Here is an 18,460-nt window from a genome sequence, read left to right on the forward strand (position 1 = left end):
AACACTGCAGGAAGGTCGCAGCTCTGCGCTGACCCATAATGCTTTGCTAATTAAATAATTCACTAATTGATTCATTGCCAAATCAATAAAGTCTTCAGATGGTTTATGGTGTGAGAGCTAAAGCGTGTTTGTGTTTGAGGAATGGAGCTGGGTTACAAATGAAACGTACACCCGAATCCAAACAATCGCCCCCCCCCAACTAAACGTCACGCAAAAGCACATGAAACTGGTGAGAACATTGGGATGACCTTGCGCTTGTTTTGTATGACATCATTTCAGCCCCTCACAGTCAGCTGATAGTGAATATAAAAGGTGTAAGGCAGTGTGTGTGGTGTTTGTGTGTGTGCGTGTGTTTGTGCGTGTGTCTGTGTGTGGGCCAACCCATAAACAAAGCTCTGTCCTCGATCCGGTCCCAAGGGAGTCTGGGATCTTTAGGTGGCCCTGAGGAGGAAATCAGCTGGAATATCATTAATTCAAGTGTAATGAATCCTTAGGGTGTTTGTATATAAAAGGGCATATGCACTGTAAATATGTGGTATGTTATGTATACTTTATGACCGGTCATTTGAGTGTGTGTGTGAGTGTGTGTGTCTGCTAAGGTCGGAATTACCTTTGAAAGTAATTGGGACAGCAGTGAAGTGTGACATCTCACTGATCTCAGTGGACGCACGGGTTGTAAATCTCGCTATGTGAGCAGTTTGATATTTGTTTCCAAGGATGTGTGCACAAGCACACACACCAACACACACACAGAGATGCAGGAGATGGCCAACAAGGCTCAAAATGCTGTCGGGTGAAGATTGTGCTCGTCTGTCATGGGAGACGTACAATTCATCTAATACTGAGCCACAGCTCCATATTTTAAAAGTAAAGTATTTCTGCAGATGAAAGCTGTATGTTAAAAGCTCAGCACAGATGTTGGGGATGAAGCCTGGCTCAGAGACAGTCTCACTTCAAAGATGTTGGCTGGAGTTAAAGAGGAAACAATGCTCATTTTAAAAATGTCGACATGTTCTTATTGTCTAAGAGAGCCAATGTGGAAGTGTCTTAAACCGGCTTTCTTTCTTTTTTGTATTATTCCCCCCAATTTGTCAGAAACTGTTCCAATTTGTAGTGACAGATGCCGTTATCTTCTCCATGTTATAAATGTCCATTTCAATGTCCATCCATGTATGTAGAATAGGACTCTCTTCTGATAACCACTTCCGAGTGAGAGAAAATACATTTTCTGAGTATCTGAGGAAGCGTGGACGACTGAAGAAGACATGGAAGAGACGGGTGGAGGAGGAGATTTGGAAGGTTGGTTTGAGGAGGGAGGATGCCCCAAATCGAGCGAGATGGAGAGACGGGGTTGGAGAGATTGCTGCGAAAGTGAAACCGGCCACCCCCATTTTTTGGGGAGAAACCCGGTTTAAAACTGGACGAAGAGAGATAAGGGCACATTTTCTGTTTCAGAACCCTACAGTAGAATAATGCTCATTTGTGTACACAAACGAAAACATTCTGTGGATCCCAAAACAAATCCGTCTCCCACTTATTGCTTATAGAGCAGCTCAAGATGTTATACTACATGACATCACACATTTGAAACATAAGTCTTTGGATTATGGCTTTTAGAGAGAGTAGCTCATATTTACAGATATTGGTAATGGAAATAACATATTGGAATTCCTAATTTAGGGTGTGTTGCCCTTTATGGGTCTGGACCTCTGAGCAGGCCAGGAAAGTTCTTCAACACCAAATGGGGAAATGCAACTTATTTATAGACCTGACGTTATTCATGGAGGCACTGCCGTGTTAAACCAGGGAAGGATGTTTCCCAAACTGTTGGAAGCACAATTTGTCTTAAATTCTGAAAAATTACAATTTCCCTTAATATGAAATAAGGGGCGTTGCCCAAACCACAAGACCTGTATTTAGTTGGCACGATGAATAGAGTGTCACTGTTCTCCTGGAATCTGCCAAACTACACTTCATCCATCGCATTGACAAATAGTAAAGCGTGATTCATCACTTTAACGGATCAACCCGTTTCCACTGCTCCGGGAGCAAATGTGCTCTACGCCACTCCCTCCATCCGCTGGCAATGCTCATAGTGAATTTAGGCTAGAGTGCCACTGCTCAGCCAGGCTAACTCAATTCATGGACAGTAACTTTGGAGTATCAACATATAAAGCCTGAATATTTTAAAGTTTCAATATTATTTTACTAGAGATGCACCGATCAGGTTTTTTGGTGCCGATCACCGATCACTGAAATCAGTATCTGCCGATCCGATAATACTGATCACCGATCACGGTGTCGATTGAAGCATTCTATTTATTGTGTAGCATTATTGCCTAGGACTATGAGGAAATACATATATAAAGCACCTCAAACATTAAATAAATTACAGATTTCTTTAAACATTAGGACTTTTACTTTGAAAAATGTCCTAATTGATACATTCAAATTGTTTGGTTGCTATTGTAGGGGATTTCAGATATGTATGGAACACATCTGCATCATTCATTTCCTGGAACTCTTGGGGAAATCTATATACAGGACTTTTCTTTACATACAAAAGTCTGACTTATTTTTATAAACTCTTCCTTGGTACAGTAACAATGTTTTAATGTTAGCATAATTTAAGCTAAATCCCAGAAACGATCTATAAAGATACAAAATCAGTTCATTGTTTACTTTTATATGTTAGTGTATGATTTGTCGTCATCTTATTTTGAAAAACGGATGTTTCCGCTAACTTTGCAAAACCGGATGTTGTCACTTAAATCCTTCTGCTCACTTTATCAGAACCCTCGCGCGCTCCCGATCGAATGCGTTTACCGTGAACATCATCAGGGGCAGACATGTGAGAGTCGGCTGAGTTGACCCAGAGATTCAACTCGGGGGACGGGGACGCCGCTCGGTGCGTGAGGATCCCCTCGTGGACCTCTCACTCTGCGGCCCTCGCCGGGCGCATCGTCTCCGTTGCGGTGCGCCGCGATTGAAACGTCTCTGATAGTTTTTCTCGCAGATGTTACGTCATCTGATCGGCCGTTTTGAGAACGCCGATCAAAACCGATAATGGGAATATCGGCCGATATGGATCGGCGCCGATCAGATCGGTGCATCCCTATATTTTACCACATTATCAAAACACTGGTAGCAGCAGTGCTTTCTGCTCTCTCTTCTCCAACTTCTTAATATACATCATTGTTGGATCAATGTTTCTCTATATGGTAAAATATAGAATACCAAATGAAATGGTATTGTATCGAAGAAATTACGGAGACTACAAACATGTATACACACCTCTGCACTCGGCACTCCTGTTCTGTCCGCTTTTCCGACTTTTTCCTTGACAGCTGAAAGAATAATTCAGTTTTTAATTAAATTAACTAGTTACAATTACTCCAGCACTGTCCCAAAATAAAAATGTTTAAGTATTTGGAATTTACGGTTTCGATTTCATGCAAGTTTATAACTCTACTCAGCCCCAATTTGTTAGTTACTTGGATTAAAAAAATACATGTTTAGCTTATAAATGATGCGCTAAATAAACTAGTTATAATTACCTCGACCAACTTCAACAATCAAAAACAACTTGTGCATCAGTCATAATAATGTAGTATTAATGCAGTAATTCATAACTCACACTTTCTGCTTTATTATTATTTAAACTTTTGATAGTTTCACCAAACTACTACTTTTACTATTTACAACAGTATTACTGCCTTTACCAAAGTAAAACATGTGAATACTTCCATCACAGAGCAAGGGCGAACATTAATAACCAGACTTATTGCAAAGCATTAAAGTAACTGAGGTCTTCAGTTCAACGTGTTTTACTTTGCATGTTTGTGATGGAGACTTTTGAGTTAAAGCAGCCGAACCAACTCATTCAGTGCAGTTCAAATATTTTTGGCTGGATTAGATCATGCGGCGTAAGAAATACAGATTCAAAAACTTGTCTAACAACTACTTCTCATTGTGGGATGTGGTTTTATTCTACAAATATATTCAAAAGCTGTATACAGAGTGCGACATATTTGATGTTTATTTATCCTTTACTGTGCAATGAATAAGAGAGGAAACAGAATCCCAACACATTTTTCCATAATCAAAGAACACACTCTTACTTAATCTGTGTAACCAGTACACTTAAAGAAATCCTTAGTTTACCAGCTGCATGATATCAGTATTAGCTCACCATTAAAAACACAAAAATTCAGAGTCATCTGATACATCCAAAATTAACATAAAAAAGATAATATATTTAAACAGCATACGAATAACCATTCCAACAATTAACTATATAAATATTTATTGATTTGAGTTCTTACCAATATCACCGCATAAGTCACAAAAGTATTCATCTTAACTTAAATGCCCAAATTATTATTTTTATCCAAGAACGCATTACACAGGCACCATTTAGGTCTACTGCTTCAGACTGCCAGGCCCTTTTAGATGTGGGGAAACCCTGAGAGAACAAAAGTGTGAGACCACATCCACACGACAGGAAAACCCAGGATTTAAAACAAGCAGAGCTGCAATGGAAGAAAAACTGTTTAAAAAAAGACAATACAGTGAAAAGTGAAAGCTAAACGGCAGATATAACACAACAAGGACTTTGACTTCATGAATAAAATCAAGTAATTCCATAAACTGATTAAAAGTTATTATTCAATGGTTTAAGTGAATGACACTCTTTGGTGGACCAAGCCGGTTCACACAGTATGATGTGTTGATGTGTGCAGCAGGGGAATGTGATGGTGGAGCACCTCTGTGTGTTTAAATGCAGCATTGCAGGTGGGGAGAACTCTACCTCTTGACTCTACACCCGTAGAGACAAACAAGTGACGGTGTGAGGAAAGCTGAAGGTGCAGTCGTGTTTCCATGGTTACAGCACACATGTGTAACCACACTATGTTACACACGCTCAAAACTGAGGAATAAAGATAAACGCATTTAAAAAATAAAGAGAACTGGACCATACTCCTTCTAGGGAATACAATCTGATATGTATTGAACCCGGATAGCTTTCACACCCCGGAAAGTTTGGCAAAGCTCTTTTGTTATCCCCTTTCTTATTAGAAATGCAAACTACAATATTAAGACAACAACGGTTTCTTTTTCAAAGACTGTTAGTGTAACTTAGCATAAAGACTAAAAAGGAGGGAAACAGACCGTCTGGCAACAAAATCAGCAAACCAGCATCTCTAAAGCTCACTAACCAACATATTATATTCACAAAACCACCATTGTTTTTAAATGTTAGTGTGGTGCAGATTAAACAAACAAGACATAACATAAGAACTAGAGTTTTAGAAGGCTAGCAGTTTCCTCAAACTCCTCGTTATGCTAAGCTAAGATAACAGGCTGCTCGCTCCAGCTTCACATTGAACGACATGAAAGTGGGTACATGGTGAAGCCACTTAATTATTAGAAGCATTGTGTACTACATTGCAGGGCATTTCAGATTCCTCAGATCAAGCCTACAAGAGTCCAATGGGATAGGCAGGCTGGATTTGAGGTCCCCAAACATAGTTATTTTACATGTCAATAAATAAAATCAATATTATTAAGCTCAGAATAATAGACGTTCATTGATGTGTGCAAAGATTTCCAAGATCCCACATCCGGACCACCGTATAAGATCAGACCATGTTGGTTTGGGTGTTGGGGCTGCGACTCTGCAGGTCGTGTACCTGGTCAAGAACCCAGTTGATGTGGGGTCTCTCCTGGGGATTGGACACCAATATGGAGCTCAGCAGCATCTGCAGGCCCTGTGAGTATCTGGCCACAAGAGAAACAAAAAGTTTGATCTGTATTTAGTTATAAGAACCTTTATAAAGTGACTTTCAATCTTTCAAATACAAGTGTGCATTATTACCAGCAATCAAAGGATCATTATTAATATTTAAACTTTTTGCACAAAAAGGAACAGGAAGTGAGGTTTCCAGGACAGAGCTGAGTTTGTACGCGACAAAAATATTCGAAAAAAACTAAGTTAGCAGCAGATTAAAGATGGCTTTTAATTAATGAAGAAAAATTAAAACGGAAGAAAATAAATTGGCCTGCAATGACATTAAATACTAAGACTCCAACAAACAACTGTTTGCAATGTAAAGATATAGTTGAGTAATGGATACCTGAGCAGAGAATCAAGTCGCTCTGCTTTGCTCTGAGAGTTGTAATCTGAGCAAAGCCGAGCGGGCGCGCATGCTGCATTCAAGTGCATGTAAACACCGTTAGATCTGTCGGCACTGTTGCCTTTGTTTGCACCGTTAGCTCCTTCAGCCATCTCCGTGTGGAGGCAATGGATATGCTCTGAATTACGTACATATAGAGCACATTTAAAAGTGTTGATCATATATGTTAATTGGGCGAGTTGTGTGACTGCTAGTATACAGTTCGTCCTTAACATAAGTTACACCTACTTACAATTACTGTTGTTTAACTTTTAAATGGGAAACAGAAGTATTGCCATCTGGTTGTGCGCCTCCACAAACCAGTCAAGTTTACCTTTGTGTCAACATTCCATAATTGAATAATATTAGATATTTGTTTTGACATTCTCCTAATTAGCGCCGAGTTACGGTTTAAAATCTATTCTGTGAGGTCTCTCATCAGTTCATCGTTGAATCCAATTATGCGTTTGTGCTATATTTGAAGAAATTCCCTCAAGGCATTCCTGACAATCAACCCATCGAGGAGGCATACAAATCTTTCTTCAGGTAACACTGAAAGATGTTTTAACTGACCTGCAAGACTGTGGGATGGTCACTGGATTCTGGACAGCCAGGGCAACGCTGTCCCCCTTCTGAAATACCATGTCATAGGGCCCCTCCAACATCATCATGCAGTAAAGTACACAGCCGAGTGACTGGAGTGTGAGAGGACATCAAAAGACGAGAGAAAGAAGTAGTCAGGAAATGATCCAGTCGCATTATCACTTGGCTTCAGAGACAGACCCTTACGAACACAACAAAGGGAATGAAGAATAGTATTTACCCAGATATCAGTGCGCTCGTCTATAATGCACTGGCTCTCTACATTAAAGAGTTCAGGAGCCCTGTAAGAAATGGTGCACCGCTGGGCTGCCCAGTCCTGAATAGTCATGGCTTCTCTGGTTCCTCTCACCTGAAAGTAACTCAGTTTCATTAAATTCATCACAGGGCAAGGAACATGGAGGACCTAATATATAGAAGATGAAAATAACTAGCAGTGGGGTCTAACTCTTGAAATGTTATGTAAACACATAATTATATGGCAATACTTTTTGGGGTTGTGCCCACATGGTTTAATGCTCTCGTTGTAAGTCGCTTTGGATACAAGTGTCAGCCTCATACATCTACAGTAACTCTTTCTGTTGCAATTATGTCTGTTGTGTAGAGGGAAAAAAAGCACAATAATAAGTGTTTCAAGGGAAACAATCAGTATTGTTTTCTCCAACAGCTCAAATCTAATAAAGTAAACTTGCCGACGCAACAATCATGATGATTGTTTACAAGCTTCGTGAGCATCATGTTTTAAAAATGTGTTTAATTGGCATTAAAACATTTAAAGTGATCAGTAAAATCTAACAAACTCTTTATAGACTTGGTGCTCTTACCTCAATCCTGGCCCGGTTCATAGAGCCCAGGTCCATCAGAAGCGGCCTGTCATCCTCATCCAAAAGCACATTTGTGGGCTTCAGGTCTCTGTCAAATTACAGCAGATGCATAGCATTCAAATGTCTTCAACTGTGTTAATATAAAGAAGTAAACTAAAATGTTGATATGTAAAAGTGAGTAAAGAATAATAAGAATGTTAAAATATGTACATTTTGTAAGAAAGGACTCCAAACAGACTCTAGTGTGGCACTCCAAGACAACAGCCTTTAAGCTGGAAAATATTTTCGTCTTAGGCGTGCGTGTGTGTGGAGAGACAGATTACCTGTGTGCATAGCCTTTTTCATGAAGGGCCTTGAGTCCAGAGCAGATGCCACACAGGATTCTCAAAACCTGTTTTTCAGGCATTGAGCTCCCCTTGTCTCTTAGCTTCTCCAGAACAGACCACAGACTGCCTTTCTGTTCACACAAACACACCAACATATCAGAATCAGACCATGTCCACCTGGGTTATGTGGGTCATACTAGCGGCTGCACCAGCTTACTCTGATATAAGGCAGAAGTAACCAGGCTTCAGTTTTTCCTCCACGATCAACAAAGGTGTGTGCAACCAGACTCAAGATGTTGGGGTGATTACAAATCTGATGCATCTCCACTTCTGTCTGAGCCTCCTGGTGGCCTTCCCGGTCATGGCACAGGATCCTCTTCAAGGCGTAGAAGTGCCCATCCTTTGCCCCTTCCACCAGATCAACATAACTGAATCCCCTGAGAAGAGGACACAGAGAGTTTTGATTCCAGATTATTATTTTGTTTTGTTTTAAAAGGCGAAATCATTTCGCAAAGAGCCGAGGACTACATTTATCAAAGATGTGCCACAAAGAGGAATACATGGGGCATGTGTGTGCACTTGGAACGCTAGTCAGTATTAATTGTATCAGGGATGAAGGATAAACATAAAACAACCCAATGTCTGTGTTCATTCACACACACACACACACACACACACACACACACACACACACACACACACACACACACACACACACACACACACACACACACACACACACACACACACACACACACACACACACACACACACACACACACACACACACACACACACACACACACACACACACACACACGGTTATAGCAACTTAATGTTCTCTTACCCTTCGTCTAGTTTCTGGACAAAGTAATAGGTTTTGTTCTCAATGGCGATCGAGCTACGGGAGCATATGCACAGGGTCTGCCCCATCTTGACTGGTACATTGTTTAACGCCAAGTTGTTAAGGGCCTTGGAGAAAAAGGACAAATAAAAGTTATTTGATAAAGACAGCCAGAGAAACACAGACAATAATGCAACGCTACGTATTAGCTGAAGCATTCATTATCGGAAGCAAACAGCGCGATAACCCTTTGGGTCATTGTAGAGAAACATATGTACGACAGCTCAGTGTCAACAAACGTTAGCAGTCAGCTAGCAGAGCACATCAGTGACATCTAACATAGCGTTAAGCTTAGCCACTTCCGGGAGACAACTGCCAAAATGTCGCATAAACGTTCATTTGTAATCGCTTCGTACTCTTCAGTTACAACCTAACACAATGAACAGCTCGGCGTGACGCACATATGCTGCAGCTGGTGGCGTTGCGGCTTTATTCTTACCAGCTAGCTGTCTGTTTACCAAAGTAGCTTACTGTCATATTTCTCCATCTTCTTCTTCTTCGTCGTCCTGCTTCTTCTTCTTGTCTTTTTAGGGAGGCTGGCCTCCAGCGCACGACCGCCACCTTCACTTCGGAGTGCGGACCAGCGCTTAGACTCACCACACTCTTCTTCTTCGATAAATTTGAATGGCGGATCGCAACCAACTTGACTAGGTGCATACCGCCACCGACTGTACCGGAGTGTGCAGATTCAGGGATAACTGTACTAACTAACTAAGAAACAAAACAAAATACTAATTAACTGTATAGATGGCTTCCTGACAGAAAGAGTCATCTGTATCCGTGTAATCTGATAAGTAACTAGTCCAGCTGAGTAACACCCTAATTATGTGGAGGATTAGCCTGTAGGCTACAAAGTAGCATTTAATGTAGGCTACAATACTCGAGTAAAATACTGGTACCATGAGTGTGTATTTAAGTACAGTACACGAGTACATACACTATTGTTAGCAGATTTGGATTGTATAGCGAGCATGGCCAGTCTTAAATTAATCCAAATATAATAATGGCGGAATAAGACAACGTGGGGCATCACTTGAGTTTCAGTGGAACTCATGTCATGTCATTACATTACATTACATGTCATTTAGCAGACGCTTTTATCCAAAGCGACTTACAATTAGTGCATTTCAACCTAGAGTACAAACTAAGAACAACAAGAATACAGGAAGTAACAATTCCTCAACATAGTCGAACTACAAAAGTACCATAAGTAAGTGCTATTTAAGTGCCACTGAAGTGCAAATCTGTGTTTTAATCCAGATATAGTCGGAAAAGGTGTGTTTTCAGTCTCCGGCGGAAGATGTAGAGACTTTCTGCTGTCCTGATGTCAGTGGGGAGCTCGTTCCACCACTGAGGAGCCAGAACAGCAAACGGTCTGGATTTCGAGTGATTAGCTCAAGGTGCAGGAGTCACAAGTCGGTTGGCTGTTGCCGAGCGGAGCGAACGTGCCGGGGTGTACGGTGTGACCATATCCCGGATGTAGACAGGGCCCGATCCGTTCAGAGCACGGTACGCCAGAACCAGTGTTTTGAAGCGGATGCGAGCAGCCACCGGTAACCAGTGGAGAGCGCGGAGGAGCGGAGTGGTGTGGGTGAATTTCGGGAGGCTGAAGACCAGTCGAGCTGCTGCATTCTGGATGAGCTGCAGAGGTCGGATGGCCTTAGCGGGTAGACCAGCCAGGAGGGAGTTGCAGTAGTCGAGGCGTGAAATGACCAGAGCCTGGACCAGAACCTGTGCCGCCTTCTGAGTAAGAAGAGGCCGTATTCTCCTGATGTTGTGCAGCATGTACCTACAGGAACGCGTTGTCGCAGTGATGTTGGCTGTCAGGGAGAGTTGACTGTCGAGTGTCACCCCGAGGTTCCTGGCAGTCAGGGTAGGGGCCAACACAGAGCTGTTGAAGGTGGTAGTCAGGTCATGGGTGGGGGAGCCTTTCCCTGGAAGGAATAGTAGCTCGGTCTTGTCAGGGTTGATTTTCAGGTGGTGAGCAGACATCCACTGAGAGATGTCGGTCAGACAGGCAGAGATTCGCGCCGCCACCTGTGTTTCGGATGGTGGAAAGAGAAGATCAGTTGGGTGTCATCAGCATAGCTATGGTAGGAGAAGCCATGCGAACGAATGACAGAGCCGAGAGAATTTGTGTACAGAGAGAAGAGGAGGGGACCAAGGACGGAGCCTTGAGGAACCCCAGTAGTGAGAGGACAAGGATCAGACACAGATCCTCTCCACGTTACCCGGTAAGTGCGGTCGTTAAGGTAGGAAGAGAAAAGAGCGAATGCAGTGCCTGAGATCCCCAGGTCCTGAAGAGAAGAGATAAGGATCTGGTGGTTCACGGTGTCAAATGCTGCAGAATGGTCTAGAACAGGGGTGGGCAAACTTTTTGACTCGCGGGCCACAATCGGTTCTAAAATGTGACAGAGGGGCCGGGCCAGGAGCATTTGGACACGCAATGTAATTTATTAAACCTGGAGATTGCATCTCTTTTTTATACATTTCAATTTAAGGTGCAAAGTTAAAGTAACCAACATTTACTGGAAAGAGATCAATGGAATCACTTTCAACATTCAAAACAAATTACCCAACGAAATACTCAAGCTCAATAATTTCTAATTGTTTTAAACCCTGCAAAATAATGGACGGATTGTCCTGAGAGATAGACTGTATTAAATATCCTGCCTGCAGCAGAAACTAGAAAGGGGTCTTTAAAGTCAGGGTGATGTGCGGCGTCATCTGGTCAGCATGTGTATGAACCCGTCACAAACAGACAGCGCTTTACTCGAGAAAATATGACCCTAAAGCTGACAATTGAAGTTCGATTTAAACAAATTCTTCATATCTCTTCTGAAAACACACCTTTACTCATGTGGACGAACTGTTTTGGTGTTTGAAATTGGTTTACCAAAGGTCATAGGTTCACAAAAGCAGTGAAATATCTGAATACAATGCTAGATACACGTAATTGCACCTGTCCATCCTGGAGAGGGATCCTCCTCTGTTGTTCCTGAAGGTTTCTTCCCTTTTTCCCCCTGAAGGGTTATTTGGGAGTTGTTCCTGATCCGATGTGAGGTCAAAGGTCAGGGATGTCTATGTGTACAGATTGTAAAGCACTTCGAGACAAATTAGTAATTTGTGAAATTGGGCTCTACAAATAAACTGAATTGAATTAAATAAATGCGGAAAACCAAATTTTGTATTCACGTTTTTTAAGTAAAAATTATGTGGTCTGTCACACATTCACCAAAATGATAAAGATGGGACTGAGAAATGACTTAATATTGCAGATAAAGTTTCATGGGGTGTGTGCAAATAAAAAACGACCATTATATATTTATTTTTTAATAAATATGTATTGTCCATAAAAAATAAAAAACTACATTGTATACATGTTGTGAAATAGAAAACAGAACACAACTATTGACTTTTTACAATATGGCTTCACAATAATAACATCATGTCATCGTGTCACGAGTCCTCTCTGCTGGCCGGGCAGGTTGAGCTGCAGGCTGAGCTGCAGGCGCTGGTGAATCCTCTCTGTAAAATACAAGACTAGTCAGCACCGCGCACAAGTTACGGACACCGGGACGGACACCGTGACACGTAACGTTTAGTAAAGACTCTTACCCGGTCCAAGTGGACCTCTTCTGGCTGCGTGTTCCTCCTCGTGGCTCTGCAGCCCCTCCAGGCTCCGCGCTGCTCGCCAAAATCACTGCGGCTGTTTCTAAATGAGTCTCACCTCTGTGGTGGGCGGGACCTTTGTGATTTACTGAGTGTTCATTGGTTGTTGTTTTTTCGCAAAATGTTGACAGACAAACGGATTGACAAATCATGGTGAAGGGTTTTGTGTGACGAGTACTTTCCGCGCCAACGCACACCGGAAGTAAACAAAGTCGCGATTTGGACAAATTCGGCGGGCCGGATTAAAAAGCCTAACGGGCCGGATGTGGCCCGCGGGCCGTAGTTTGCCCATGTCTGGTCTAGAAGGATAAGGACAGAGGAGAGAGAGGCTGCTCTAGCAGTGTGAAGCTGCTCAGAGACAGCAAGGAGGGCAGTCTCTGTCGAGTGGCCGGCCTTGAATCCAGACTGGTGAGGGTCAAGAAGGCTGTTACTGTGGAGATAGGAGGACACTTGGTTAAAGATAGCTCGCTCCAGAGTTTTGGAGAGAAAAGGAAGAAGAGAGACCGGTCTGTAGTTGCTGACTTCAGACGGGTCGAGCGTGGGTTTCTTCAGGAGAGGGTTGACTCTCGCCTCCTTCAGAGAGTTGGGGAAACAGCCAGTTGAGAGGGAGCTGTTAATAAGATGGGTGAGGAAGGACAGAAGGTCAGGAGCAATAGCCTGGAGAATGGGAGACGGGACGGGGTCAAGGGCGCAGGTGGTCGGTCGGGCGGAGGTCACCAAGCTAAGAACTTGATTGGGAGACAAGGGGGTGAAAGAGGAAAGAGAGGGGGATGAAGAAGTTGGTGTAGTGATAGAAGATGGATAAGTAAAGGAGGAGCGTATGTCGTCTATCTTGTTTGTAAAGTAGTCGACAAAGTTGCTCGGCAAAAGGGTGGAAGGAGGAGGGGGACAGGGGGGATCAAGGAGGTTGGAAAAGATAGAGAAGAGCTTTTTGGGGTTAGAGAAGGAAGACTGAATTTTGGTCAGGTAGAAAAAGCTTTTGGCTGCAGAGATAGAGGCAGAGAATGAGGAGAGAGGAGATTGATAAAAGAGCAAGTCTTCCGCTTGATTCGATTTGCGCCATTTCCTTTCCGTCGCTCGCAGGGTGGCTCTCTCGGCGCGCACCGAGTCCGACAACCACGGAGCCGGAGAGGATTTCCGAACCGGTCATGTCTTAAAAGGACAAAGAGAATCAAGAGATGAAGACAGGGAAGAGAGGACTGTCTGTGGCAGAGTTAGGCTGCATGAGTGAGAAGGAGTCAGTTGAGGGGAGAGCAGATAGGACAGAGGAGGCCAGAGAGGAGGGACAGAGGGTGCGAATGTTGCGGCGTACAGGTGCAGAATCTGTAGATATGTGTGGGTCGTCAGTACCAGAGAGTGAGAGAGAGTAAGAGATGAAGAAGTGGTCAGAGACATGGAGAGGAGTCACAGTGAGGTTAGAGGTAGAGCAGTTTCTAGTGAAAATGTAGTCAAGGTGGTTGCCGGCTTTGTGAGTGGGAGGGGAGGGACTGAGTGAGAGGTCAAAGGAAGACAGTAAGAGTAATAGATCGCATGACTTCTCTGTCTGGATGTTGAAGTCACCCAGGAGGAGGAGCGGGGGGCCGTGTTCCTAGAAGTTCGACAGGAGGGCGTCTAGCTCTTCCAAGAAATCTCCCAAAGAACCAGGGGGACGGTAGAGAACAACAATGTGTAGTTGAACCGGATGAGTAACCGCACAGTCATCCAAAAGTAAAACTTTATTGTCACATATGTCAACTTCAGCACTTCTAATTGGCTGTTCTATTTGTCCATCAAACATTAACTGAATTGACCCTATCAAGTCTGCATATGGCAATATATATATATATATATATATATACAAATAAAACATCTACTTCAACAAGCACAGAAAAACACACGTCTAAATGCTAAAAGGGCAAACATCTCCCCGAGCAGACTACGGAGAACTACAGAGCACTGGCCACAACAGACTGGGAGAACATCTCCAACATCTTGCTCCACATCTCGAAGGATCAAAGTCATCCCCTTCTTGTACGCAGCATTAATATTGGCCTTCCAGTTCAGTCTGCAGTTGATGTGGGTCCACATTGAAACCACACTGAATGGTTGCAATATTAATATGAAGAAGAAAAAAAACATATATATTAATATATTGCACTTGACTGTCTATATTGTGTTTGGATTAAGATTACCGCTGACGTTTTTATCCAAAGCGATTTACAATCATACATCGTAGACACAGCTACAGGGAGCAGTTCAGGGTTAAGTGTCTTGCTTAAAGAGACACATCATCGAAGGCCGTGAGCGGGGATCGATCCTTTGATTGAAAGATGGATCTGCTGACCACCCACAGTCGCCCACTGCATTGATGTGTTGCATTAGATGTTTAAAGTGTTGCTACTTTAACTACTTTATATACCTCTGGGTATGAGTATGTATCAACTGTTCCTGACCTTAGAAAAACAGAAGTTTTCAGATGCTGCATGTTCCAGCTGACCCAAGAGGGGAGGGCTTTTAAATATCGTATTTGTATACTCTTCACCCATTGGGGAGCATTTCATCTATTACAGCTATCAGTCTTGTTTTTTGTTTTGTTTAGATCAAGTCATCGAACGATTCTAGTGCTTGATCCACTCGGCAGCTACTTTACTGCCAACATCTTTTCTTTTTGTTTCCTTGTACAGCCCCACATTTACTAAATGACATTTAGTTTCCAATCATTAAGCAAACTGTGGCGTGTTCTTTCCAGGTCGTAGTCTTCTTCGTCTCTATTAAACAGTCTGCAATGGAGCATGCGTGTAGCACAGCGCTGGAGGACTGCTGTGGCGAGAGCTGGAACATTTCACAGAAGAAATGATGGCGGATTACGAGCATAACAGAAGAGGGGGAACCGACGACGGAGGTGATATTTGTGCTGTTTCAACGTCTAAATGTGTTTGAGAAATATATAGTATTTGGCGTTAGCTCGAATAGTTGCTTATCCATTAAAACCGTCCTTAGCCGATGAATGTTTGACATAGAAGACGTTCGTATAACTTCACTAAGCTAACTCAATGGTAGCTGCGTACCATTGGGCTAGCTAATGCGAACGCGGGGTGTCAGTTTATTTTGCATTAAGGTCCCTATTTGGCCACGTGAAAGCGACGGGCAGTGACCACCCCGGGCTAAAGCTACTTCTGACCTGAGACAGGTCGTAAAGCAAAGACGGGCTTGGAGCAGAAATGTCTCCCGTTAGCTTGCTGACCTGGCTTTAGCCTCACGCTAGCTTGTGTGTGAGCGCAGATCAACAACACCACGCGCGTTCAGACCCGTGTTGACGTCGGGGTATCATCCCCACGCCATTGCACATAGTTTCTGCACACACGGTCCCGATGTGGACTTTCATAAACCGTAAGTTAACTGATATCACAGTGGTGCGACTTTACGACACCCGTGTTTAGTTAACGGCAAAAGACGTGACGTTAGCCAAAGAAGTACAGGTGATAGCTTGAATTCTTCTCAAGTTCAAAGAAAACCGTTGTTCACCTTGTTGAGTTGTCTTGCCTCAAGCAGGGCCGCAGGAGGAGGGGGACAGAGTGAAAACTAAGACTGTCTCTTGTAGCACTGTGGGAGGAGAGAGGGCCGCAGTCAAACGCAAATCCGAGCATCTCGTGCCCGAAGAGGAGGACGAGTCCTCAGAGGACCCGCCGGCGCCCCGCAAAGTCTCCAAGATAGGCTTTAGCATGAGCAGCCCGATGGGGAAGAAGCCAATCCCCATATCGATCAAACTGGGAGCAACAGTGAGTGTGCTGCATCGTGACTGCCTGGGAAGAGTGAAACAGTCATTCATTGATTACATTAATCCATGAACGCATGAAGTCAAGAACAGCTGCACAATCACATATTTGATCCACTCATCTTTTCTTTGAGTAAAGGTGTGTAACGCTTTTGTGTTTCTCAAAATCAATTTTCTGAAATCTCTTCTAGAAACCCAAAGAGCCTGCACCGTCAGTTCCTCCAAAAAAGTCAGGGCTGGCATCTGTTTTTGATGAGGATGAAGATGATGTAAGAACACACACACACACACACACACACACACACACACACACACACACACACACACACACACACAGTCATGTCATAGTTGTACACATATGCAGAGGCTGACTTGTGGTCTCTGATGCCCTGCAGAGTGAACCTGAGGAGATGCCCCCAGAAGCAAAGATGAGGATGAAGAACATTGGCAGGTATAACTACCCAGTTGCATGGTGTACTTTAGAACAGGTCCCTCAGCTTCTGCTTTTATCAAAACATTCCACATTAAGATAAATGTGGCATGACTAATCTCTTCTCTTTTTAGGGAGACGCCAACCTCTGCGGGTCCTAATTCCTTTAACAAGGGCAAGCAGGGTTTCTCTGATCATCAAAAACTTTGGGAAAGGAAGATGAAGTCCCAATCAGACAAATAGTAAATGACTACTGTGGTCTTTGTCCCGAATGGATTGTTTTGTATACTTTAATCCTTGACAGATATCTATGAAGGCTCAAATGATTCTTCACTGTAACCTCTCCACTTTGAGGACATGCAATGAGGGATCATTTAAGTCTTCGATACTCGGTGACTGAACTCAAGTTTACGTTTCTAACCACTACCTGCTGACGCAGATGTACCAGTTTGCCAAACCTCTGATGAGAGTTGCAGAGGGGGGAGGGGGCGGAGATATGGGACACAAAAAATATCCAGAATGTTGATTAAACTGTGTAGAATAATATGGTTGTTTTCAACTGCAAAAAAAATAATCTAGCTTCTTAGAGTCCTCATTCCCCTTTTGTGACATGTTTGTTCCTGTCTGATTATATTTTTATTTTTAAATCCACAAATGGGAGTGTGTGTTTAAGAGTTATGTTATTGTGCGCGTGCGGTTTGGACTCGACGTACAGATGGATTGTTGTTTCCATTAGTTTCTCAGCATCAATGTCCACCCCTTTGTTTCCACTAGCTGTGCTATCTCACGGGCACTTTGTTTACTTTGAGCTTGGTGCCAGTGTTTCTAGTTTGGCTTACTCAATGCTCTATTTCAGTCTCCGTTACAGAACCTGGCAAAAAGAAACCTGTGTCTAATTCTTTTGTTCAAAGTGAAAGGACTGCGAATGTTTTTTTAGTTGAGAACTGTGTGAAGTCATGTGGTTACTAGGGTGCTGGTAAGTCATACTTTAGGGACAGTTCATCCCAACATAAAAATAGATATAAATTCTTCCACTTACCTGTAGTGCTAATAATCAATCTATTGTTTTGCTGCGAGTTGTCTTGTTTTGGAGATGGTGGAATTGTCTGCCTGCTATTTCATATCACGTGACTGTGGCACTAGTGCCAAAAGAATACATTAAAAAAATAAACTCGGCAGCAATGTCTCTTTTCTGAGATCATGCCATGGTTATTCAAGATATTCCACAGACTTTTTTGTGAGGAATATTTCCAGGGTCATGATTTCCGGGAAGAGACATTGCTGCTGAGTTTTTGAAATCTGTCTCTGACCACCACAAGCGAAGTGCCACGTGGTCCCATTTTGTTTTTCTTAAGAGGGCAGACATCTTTACAGTCTATCTCCTACACAACTTCCACCAAAGCAATATAGATTGCTACATATTTTACAGGTTAAAAAAAAGGGAACTGTCCCTTTTTAAAATGATCTCTGGCAGGTTAGCAACAATTAGGCTCTCACAATGTTTCATTGCCATTTTACCATCATGAAACCCAAACTTCAGAAATATTACACAACTCCTTTTACTTTAGATAAATGTGGCTACTTCTCCGGATCCTGACTTCGAACATTTTCTTACAATAATAAACTCCTCCGTGGTTATCAGACGGGTGTGCTTTCCCAAATGAATCTCATTCAGTGCTATATATGACCTGTTTCATCAAACAAATCTCTTCATTACATTTGAGTCAGTAATATTAAAGTTTGAATGATGATTATGTGTCAAATGTTTATTGCT

The 18,460-nt window shown here is 42.8% G+C and overlaps 2 protein-coding genes across 4 annotated transcripts in view; one reads left to right on the plus strand and one right to left on the minus strand.

Moving 5' to 3' along the window:
- stk16 (serine/threonine kinase 16) overlaps positions 1–9,383 on the minus strand; it is a 32,906-nt gene extending 23,523 nt beyond the window's left edge. Inside the window, exons 1-9 of one of the 3 annotated variants that reach the window (XM_056412954.1) lie at positions 9,302–9,383; positions 8,774–8,898; positions 8,144–8,363; positions 7,924–8,057; positions 7,601–7,688; positions 7,000–7,128; positions 6,750–6,871; positions 5,694–5,781; positions 3,295–3,347 (exon numbers count right to left, since the gene is read on the minus strand). In XM_056412954.1, coding sequence (XP_056268929.1) covers positions 3,295–3,347; positions 5,694–5,781; positions 6,750–6,871; positions 7,000–7,128; positions 7,601–7,688; positions 7,924–8,057; positions 8,144–8,363; positions 8,774–8,898; positions 9,302–9,307 — 965 coding nt within the window. In that variant the 5' untranslated portion in view covers positions 9,308–9,383. Of the gene's footprint in view, positions 1–3,294; positions 3,348–5,693; positions 5,782–6,749; positions 6,872–6,999; positions 7,129–7,600; positions 7,689–7,923; positions 8,058–8,143; positions 8,364–8,773; positions 8,899–9,269 lie in introns of all 3 variants that reach the window. The other 2 variants (XM_056412952.1, XM_056412953.1) reach the window with 2 other exon arrangements.
- Positions 9,384–15,322: 5,939 nt separating this feature from the next.
- On the plus strand, positions 15,323–18,437 carry LOC130193167 (PEST proteolytic signal-containing nuclear protein-like). Its single transcript, XM_056413573.1, has 5 exons — positions 15,323–15,383; positions 16,034–16,260; positions 16,448–16,525; positions 16,652–16,707; positions 16,821–18,437. The coding sequence occupies exons 1-5, from the start codon at positions 15,335–15,337 to the stop codon at positions 16,927–16,929; spliced, it is 519 nt and encodes a 172-aa protein (XP_056269548.1). The 5' UTR covers positions 15,323–15,334; the 3' UTR covers positions 16,930–18,437.
- The last annotated feature ends 23 nt before the right edge of the window (positions 18,438–18,460 follow it).

This window comes from Pseudoliparis swirei, chromosome 4, assembly GCF_029220125.1.
Source record: "Pseudoliparis swirei isolate HS2019 ecotype Mariana Trench chromosome 4, NWPU_hadal_v1, whole genome shotgun sequence".
Lineage (NCBI taxonomy): Eukaryota > Metazoa > Chordata > Actinopteri > Perciformes > Liparidae > Pseudoliparis > Pseudoliparis swirei.